The sequence below is a fragment of the Octopus sinensis genome, linkage group LG22, assembly GCF_006345805.1.
Source record: "Octopus sinensis linkage group LG22, ASM634580v1, whole genome shotgun sequence".
NCBI classification, from domain to species: Eukaryota; Metazoa; Mollusca; class Cephalopoda; order Octopoda; family Octopodidae; genus Octopus; species Octopus sinensis.
Genome location: NC_043018.1, coordinates 4,654,369 through 4,663,129, shown reverse-complemented (window position 1 = coordinate 4,663,129; position 8,761 = coordinate 4,654,369). Strand labels below are relative to the sequence as shown.

The 8,761-nt window shown below is 36.1% G+C and overlaps 1 protein-coding gene across 2 annotated transcripts in view; it reads left to right on the top strand.

Moving 5' to 3' along the window:
- LOC115223306 (aspartate--tRNA ligase, mitochondrial-like) overlaps positions 1 to 8,761 on the top strand; it is a 69,575-nt gene that overhangs the window by 9,619 nt on the left and 51,195 nt on the right. For both annotated transcript variants that reach the window (XR_005003453.1, XM_029793817.2), the window contains exons 2-3: positions 5,224 to 5,396; positions 7,519 to 7,617. Coding sequence is in view for 1 of the 2 variants with exons in the window: in XM_029793817.2 (XP_029649677.1) it covers positions 5,224 to 5,396; positions 7,519 to 7,617 (272 nt within the window). In the remaining variant the exon portion in view is untranslated. The remainder of the gene's footprint in view (positions 1 to 5,223; positions 5,397 to 7,518; positions 7,618 to 8,761) is intronic.

The following is an 8,761-nucleotide window of genomic DNA, read 5'->3' as shown; positions in this document are numbered from 1 at the left end:
CAAAATGCACCACTGGGGATCGAACTTACAACCTTATAATCATAAGTCAAATACCCTAACCACTAAGCCATGTGCCTCCACTTGAATGGCACATCTTTGAGAAGCAGAGACAGTTGTAGTAGCAGTGGAAAAGCCAGACTGAGAAGGGTGCAGCAGCCTTGCTCCTCATCTTCTTCACATCATCATCACCATGAAACTGTGGAGCTTTGTCTTTTAAAGGCTTTGAGACCATTTACATTACAATGCAAGCACATTGCCCGAGAAGACCTGCCCACCACAAAAGAATCGAGATTCTAAAACTAAGGTGCCACATAAAAAAACATTGATGTGGGTGCTGGTATCAAGTTAAAATGCATTGGTGACAGTACCACATAAAAAGTACCCTTTGTACATGCTATTAAGTGGTTGGCATTAGAAAGGGTACCCAGGTGTGGAAACCAAGCCAAAAGAGACTAGGGAACCTGGTGTGACCCCTTGGCCTTGCCAGTTCCTGTCAAGCTGTCCAACCCATGCCAGCATGGAAAACAGATGTTAAATGATGATGATGATGATGATGATGATTCTGCTCTCAGAATGAAATGGTGGGGAATAAGATGAAAAATATGTGGAATGTTCTTTAATGTTTTAGTTCTTATTTGCACAGACAAAGAAATGTGAGCTGAAATATTTTTGTATTTTTCCTACAAAAATTACCCCCAATTATTGGGGATATTCATTGGTTTGTGAATTATATTATTTCAAATAGCTGTCACAGATGTTTCTGTTGGAATGGAGAAACAAAAAATCCTGTGGAATTCAAAACATTTCGCTTTTGCTATAAATAGGTTACATACTGTGTGTTTGTTTATGTGTGTATGTACACGTATGTGTTTGTGTGTGTGTGCTGATGTGCAAGTATTCACGTGTCTGTGTGTGTGTATGAATGCATATGTGCTTGTGTGTGAACATATTTGGATGACTGAATTATAAAAAATAAACCTTGACATAATTCTCTTTTTGTACACATGCACACACACACACACAGCATGTGTGTGCATATGGATGTGTTTATATGACTACATGTGTGTAAATAATTGTGTGTGTGTATGTAATAATGTTATTCACACAGTGGTTGTAATGTTATGATCATAGTGTACATTTTATTGAGTACTGTTGTTACCACAGTTACCTTGTCTTTTCTGATGTTGGTTGTTCATTGTGTTATTTTATATATATAGAAGTAACCAGATCAAACAGTCTCAAGTGTAACTGCCCGAAACTGTAAGGACATGTGGTAACTTGACTGATGAAGGAAGACTGATGAAGGACGAATGAACTGTCCTTTTTTTCCTCTAATTGTTGTTTTTCCTGTACCCCTTTGTATCATCTATCTGTCCCGGATGTTTTATTGTATATATATGTATATATATATTCTCTTTTTCTCTTTTACTTGTTTCAGTCATTTGACTGCGGCCATGCTGGAGCACCGCCTTTAATCGAGCAACTCGACCCCGGGACTTATTCTTTTGTAAGCCCAGTACTTATTCTATCGGTCTCTTTTGCCGAACCGCTAAGTAACGGGGATATATATATATATATATATATATAAAAGAGTAAAAGATATATATATATATAAGAATTTTTTACGTAATAAGATAAAACACCAAGGCTTTATAGATATTAGAGCATTTATAGATAGATAGATATCTATAAAATGCTCTAATATCTATACAGCCTTGGTGTTTTATCTTATTACGTAAAAAATTCTTATATACACACGCTGACGTAGAACCAACGTTGAACCCTTTATTCACAATATTACCAAATCTGGAACTTAACTATGGTCTGTCCATAGCACTTATTCAGCATTACCTGACACCTTTGGGTCTCAATGACACTATTATCTCTTATATATATATATTTTTTTTATTGTGTCTGGGGAGAATCTTTCTGCTTTAATAGTGTGTGTGTGTATGTCTGTGTTTGCCCCCACCCTCACTGTTTGACAACTGGTGTTGGTGTGTTTGCATCCCTGTAACCTGGCAGTTTGGCAAAAGAGACTGATAAAATAAATATCAGACTTAAGAAATACGGACTGGGGTTGATTCAAGGCAGTGCTCCAGCATGGCCACAGTCTAATGACTGAAACAAATAAAGGGTAACACCTCACCACAATAAACCAAACTACATCTCCACTTCCTCACATTTCTTCTTTCCATGCATTAGGTTTACGCTTATCTCCCCCCGCCCCCTCGCCCCTCGCCTCATACAGCCCAATCCTCTCCTCCCTGCCCTGTCCTCCCTTTCATCCCTATCCTGTTATCCCCACTTCAGCTACACAGCTTTGTTTGCACCTTTTCTAAAAGCAACTCTTTCATCCACCACTTTCTCATTACAACTGACTTATGGAAATAGGTAGAAGATCAATAAGACTGATCAGCTAATGATTTGTACCTCTGATAACTTATTGATACATAGACCTAATCAGGTACTCATACCTACCTCCCATTATGTACTCATACCTACCTCCCATTATGTACTCATACCTACCTCTCATTACCTACGTTTGATCAACTATTCATTCCTACCTCTGATTGTCTATTAATCACATATTGATACCAACCTCTCATTACACGACACATACCACTGATCACCTATTGATACGTACTTCTGATCACCTGTTGATATATACCTCTGATCATATATTGAGACATATCTTGATCACCTACTGATACACACCTGTGATCATATATCGATATATACTTCTGATCATCTTCTGTACCTACAACCAACCGTCTATTGATAAATACCTCTGATCAGATATTGATTACTCATTGATAACTTACTCTGTTGAGACATCTTCTGACCACGTACCAATACCTGGCTCTGTTGGACATGGCTGGCTTAGTGGTTAAAGTGTTTGGGTCATAACCACAAGCTCATGCATCATATTCCCAGCAGCACACTGTGTCCTTGAGCAAGACCCTTTATTTCACACTGCTTCAGTTCACTGGGAGCTACATTTAGGGTATGCCCGTCTGTGGAGTACTCAGTCGCTTGCACGTTAATTTCACGAACAGATTGATCCATTGATCAGATCAACTGGGGCACTCGTCATCATAACTGATGGAGTGCCGTCAATACTTAACTCCGACTATTCATAGTTCTGGTCAACTATTTGGTACACACCTCTGATAAGATTAATATTTACCTCTGATTAATGATTGATATATAACTCTGATCACATCAATACACATCTCTGCCTGTTGATACCTCTGATCTTCTATTGGTGCCTACCATTCATGTTGATATATATACTCATGATCACATAGTGACACTTTCTTCTGATCCTGTTGATACGTATTGCTAATTACTTATTAATTCCTGTCTTCAATCACCTATTGATACACAACTCTTCTCATGCAAACTTAATCAATCAAACTTGATTTATCGCTACAGTGCAAAGGATTAGTTATTGATTTTTGCCAAACACCAAACAGTTATGGCGTCATTCCAAAGAACAGAGTCTGGAGTCTGCTAACCTGATTTAGATTCCTTCCCATACGCTGCTGCTAATGGTGTTTCAAAAAGTGTGAATGTCAGAATTTTCCTTATAACATATTGGGGAAAAGAAATCACAGTCTTTATGTTTATCTATGATTTTGGATGATCTAATGAGCAAATCTGTAGATGAGGGATTGCGGAACAAGGGTAAATTACCCTAAATCAAGTAAAATTTATATTACGGATAATGGATGAGGTGTAAAAGACAGGACCTCAGTCAGGTGTGTATGATCAGGAAATGAAAAAGTTAATTTCTTGCTTCACATTTTGTGTGTTTATGTGTATGTGTTTTGTTTTGTTCTGTTACATAACTGTATTATAACATGTCACATTTACTTAATAGATTACAAAACTAGACGCTTATCCATCATGTGACAAAGTTATTTTTAAAGTATAGTTTTGTCACCATCATTAATATCAAGAAATATGGCTTACAATATAATAAGTATAATTCAACTTTCACCACATTTCTTGGTGTTTATAGACAAAACAATGAAATGAATGCTAATTTTCAAAAGAAAACGCTTTATTATCTTACTATTAAAATTAAATAAAGCAAATTCTCGATAATTTCTGTCATTTACTCCCTCACCACAAAGTCTTGCATGTTCACTCCTCATCCCTCACCTCTTACATTGACTCTCTCTCTCTCTCTCTCTCTCTCTCTCTCTCTGTATCTCTCTTTCACTCCCCACCTCTCTAGACGATGTAAAGCTTGACCAGAGAAATTAACATTCACACAGCTGTTATTATGCATATTGTTATAGAAATGTATTTGAAAGTAAACCTGGTTTCTGTTTCTGTTTGAAAGTATATTCCCTTTTCTTGGGTTTTTGTTTTAAAATTCTTTGTCATGAGGGTAAAACTATATTTTGTCTACTATTTCCTGTTCAGTGAAGTGAGGAATGATTTATTTTCTGTTCAAAACCATTGAATCTACAACACTTACACTTCATTTATAAAGCGATAAATTAATTATTGCATAACATTATTTCATAAAATTCCTATTCATAAATTTATATTAAAAAAATATTTATTTAATCAATAATAAAGATGTCAAAGTTGCTGTATAGAAATAGCATAATTAAAAGAAAATTAATTAAAAACATAGAATAAATGATTGAAGAACTCACTTTGAATTCGGGTGGGTAATTCCATTCTACTGGAAGAAATTTCAGGCATGCGTCTTCTGTTATAGCCCCAGGCCAACCGAAGCCTTGTGGGTGAATTTGGTAGAGGGAAGCTGAAAGAAGCACATCTTATATGTATGTATATATCTATGTGTGTCTGTGTTTGTTCCCCCTCCACACACACCGCCTGACAACCAGGGTTGGTGTGTTTACATCCCTATAACTTAGCAGTTCAGCATAAGAAATCGATAGAATAAGTACCAGGCTTAAAAAACTAAGTACTGGGTTCAATTCATTCCACTAAAAAGAATTCTTCGAGGTGGTGCCCCAGCATGGCCACAGTCTAATAACTGAAACAAGTAAAAGAAAAGAAAAAAGAGTTCATTGGATATCGTAGTCCAGAGTGCAATTATGCCATAGCAAAAGACAGGATGGTCATGGTTGGAAGACCTTTGATTATATGTCTGCTCAATCTTGACCCATTTAGTGTTAAGGAACAACAAGATTTAAAAAAATTCTCAAATGTATTTTTTATTTGTTTGTTTCACAGGAATGGTGAGCAGTTACCTGAGATCACGCAGTCATTCCTGTGGGGAACTTGGCTTGGATGATGTTGGCAAAGTTGTGGTTCTCTGTGGTTGGCTCCAGTACAAAAGATTGGATCAGTTCCTGTTGCTACGGGATTGGCAAGGAATAACACAAGTTCTCATCCCAGCAGAAAAGGTAAATAGGAAGAAATAGTGAGGTATTTAAAAAAAAAACATCATCATCATCATCACCACCACCACAACCTCCACAAGCCTGAAGGTTGCTTGGAGACACAAGGTCTGTTATAAAAACCTACCTAGACCCGTGTCTCCAAAGCAAGTAACTATTAATAGCTTGTACCTTTATACTGTATACAATAAATGATATTTATGTGTGGCTTCACAACTCTCACTGTTTGTTTTTACTGTTTTGTTCTCAATGTCCTGTTTTTGTTACCACTTTCACCCTCTGCAAAAAATCCCAAATTCTATTTAATTCGCTTTGCGGAAAGGACTGTTTCAACGAAGTCGTGTATTGTCCTTACCTTCGAAATGCAGAGTAGATGAAACATGGGACAACTGATGAAGGGAATGTTCTTTATGTTGTATGTCTCAGTTCTCTGTTTGTCTGTTTTTTCGTTGTTCGAAAAAAGTTCGTTTTTATGTTCTCATTTCTCATTCTGTCCACGTTTTTTTGATGCCATGTACCCATATATGCCTGTATATATACATATATATGTAGGTATGTACATATATGTATGTATATATGCATATATTTATATTTATTTATATTATTATTATTATTACTATTATTATATATATATACTAGCAGTATCGCCCGGCGTTGCGGTTTGTTTAGACCCTTTAGAATTGGAATTTTTGAAAAGTAAAAATGTAGCAGTATGTAGCTTGTTATTCTCCTTAAGTGAAATACACCGAAAAATGGCGACACAGCAGTCAAAACATCATAAAAATAGGGATTTTCATAGAAAAAAGGCACCTTTTTGATGTAAATAATTTTTGGTGTTAACATGGTCCGATTTGAATTTTTTCTTCTACGGAAGGAAGAGTTAGCCTTCTTCTATCATACTCTCATATATATATATGTATATATGTATATATATATACATATATATGATGATATATATATATATATATATTAATACGAAAAAAACCCTCCAGACTACATCCCGAAAATTCATTTCTTTGCCGAATTTCTACAATGTTTACGGTGATTCGTTTTTATATCTTGATTTTCTATTTTTCATGCAATTTACGCATGCTTGCATGCATGGTGAACACAGTTCACGTCAAACAGCTGACTGAGTAAAGTTCACTATTCAATGCATGGGATAAGGCCTAAACAAACACATTATCGATTTTTGCTCTTGCGATATGAATTTCGGAACAGAAATAGCGCAGTTCAATTTTCATTCTCCTAAACTTTAAGTGACCCATTTTTGGTGGTTCTACGATTTGTTGGCTAGGAGGAGATGTGCCAGGAAGTTAAACACACAGACACACACACAGACACACACAGACACACAAGTTGAGTTTTATATAAATAGATATTTTTAATAAATATTGTTTAACTCTTTGCTTATTTATTTAACTATTATTGTTAACCTGAAGAGTGACTATAATTTTAAATTGAGTTGATTTTCGATTAAATTTAAATTTCATTGTAATTCGAATTTAATTATAGCCATGAAACATACATAGTTTTTTTACTTATTATATATTTATTATATATTGATTATTCATTTTTATACTTTTTGTGATCTAGTTATATGTTTTATAAAAATATTTTTTATTTATGATTTGGTTTATGTCTATCATTGTTTGGATTGCATAATAGTGGTTTTTTTCTCTAATTTATATATTATATATATATAATGTTTTTGTGTACATGTGTGAGTGTGTGTGCAATGGGCTTCTTTCAGTTTTCTTCTACCAAATCCACTTACAAAGCTTTGGCCAGCCCAGAGGTATTGTAGAAAACATCTGCTCAAGGTGCCACACAGTTGAATTGAACTTGAAGCTATGTGGTTGGGAAGCAAACTTCTTAACCACTCAGCCATGCTTGTGACAATATTTCTAAAAACCTAAAGAAAACAACTAACAAAAAAAAAGAACTGTGATGTATTAGCCATTTATTGTGGGCCTGCTGGGGGAGAGCTGGCCTATGGCTAAACAACAACAACCAGGAAAAAATTAGAAAACTAAATAATCTGATTCAATGAATTAATTCACTAAAATTCTTGTTATTTCAAATTTAATGAGGTTTTTGAATTCTTTGTTTGTTTTGTCATTGTTAGCAAGACATGCTTCATCCTCTCGTCTCAAATTTACCCTTGGAATCAGTGATTCAAGTGCAGGGCACCGTCATGAAACGGCCAGAAGATCAACAAAATGATGCAAGTATATTGTTTTGTTCTGTTTTGTTTTTGTCTTTTTCTGTTTTAAATAAATGACAATCTTGGTTATTGGCAAATGAACCATCATCATCATCCTTATCATAACGTCCTGAAGGAATTTACTCTTTTACTTGTTTCAATCATTTGATTGTGGCCATGCTGGAGCATCACCTTTAGTCGAGCAAATTGACCCCAGGACTTATTCTTTGTAAGCCTGGTACTTATTCTATTAGTCTCTTATGCCGAACCGCTAAGTTACAGGGATGTAAACACACCACCATCGGTTGTCAAGCAATGTTGGGGGGACAAACATAGAAGCACAAACAAACATACACATACATATATATATATACACACACACACACACACATATATATATATATATATATATATATATATATGCATATATACGATGGGCTTCTTTCAGTTTCCATCTACCAAATCCATTCACAAGGCTTTGGTTGGCCTGAGGCTATAGTAGAAGACACTTGCCCAAGGTGCCACGCAGTGGGACTGAACCCAGAACCATGTGGTTCATAAGCAAGCTACTTACCACACAGCCACTCCTACACCTATATTTGTTGAAACAAATCTTCTACTTCACAATCTACAGACAGACAGCTATCCTATTGCCAGCCCTCACCAGTTTGCGGCTAAGAGAGTATTTCTCTATAACCTGACATGTTTGCATGGCTGGGTGATAAGAAGCTTGCTTCCCAAGCACTTGGTTCTAGGTTCAGTCCCCTGCAGTAAATGTCTTAGGTTGACCGAAGCCTTGTGAGTGGATTTGGTAGCTGGAAACTGAGAGAAGCCTGTCGTATATGTATGTATATATGTGTGTATGTGTTTGTTCCCCACCATTGCCTGACTATTGGTGTTGGTGCGCTTATGCCCCTGTAACTTCGCAGTTTGACAAAAGAGAACTGATAAAATAAGTACAAGGCTTAAAAAAAAAGTGCTGGGGTTGATTCATTTCACAAAAAGTTCTTCAAGATGGTGCCCCAGCATGGCCACAGTCTAATGACTGAAGCAAGTAAAAGGGATGACACGACTTGCATGGCTGTGATATTCACTGACATGTAAAGACAACGAGGCACAAACACACGTGTGCATGTGCACACACACACACACACACACACACACA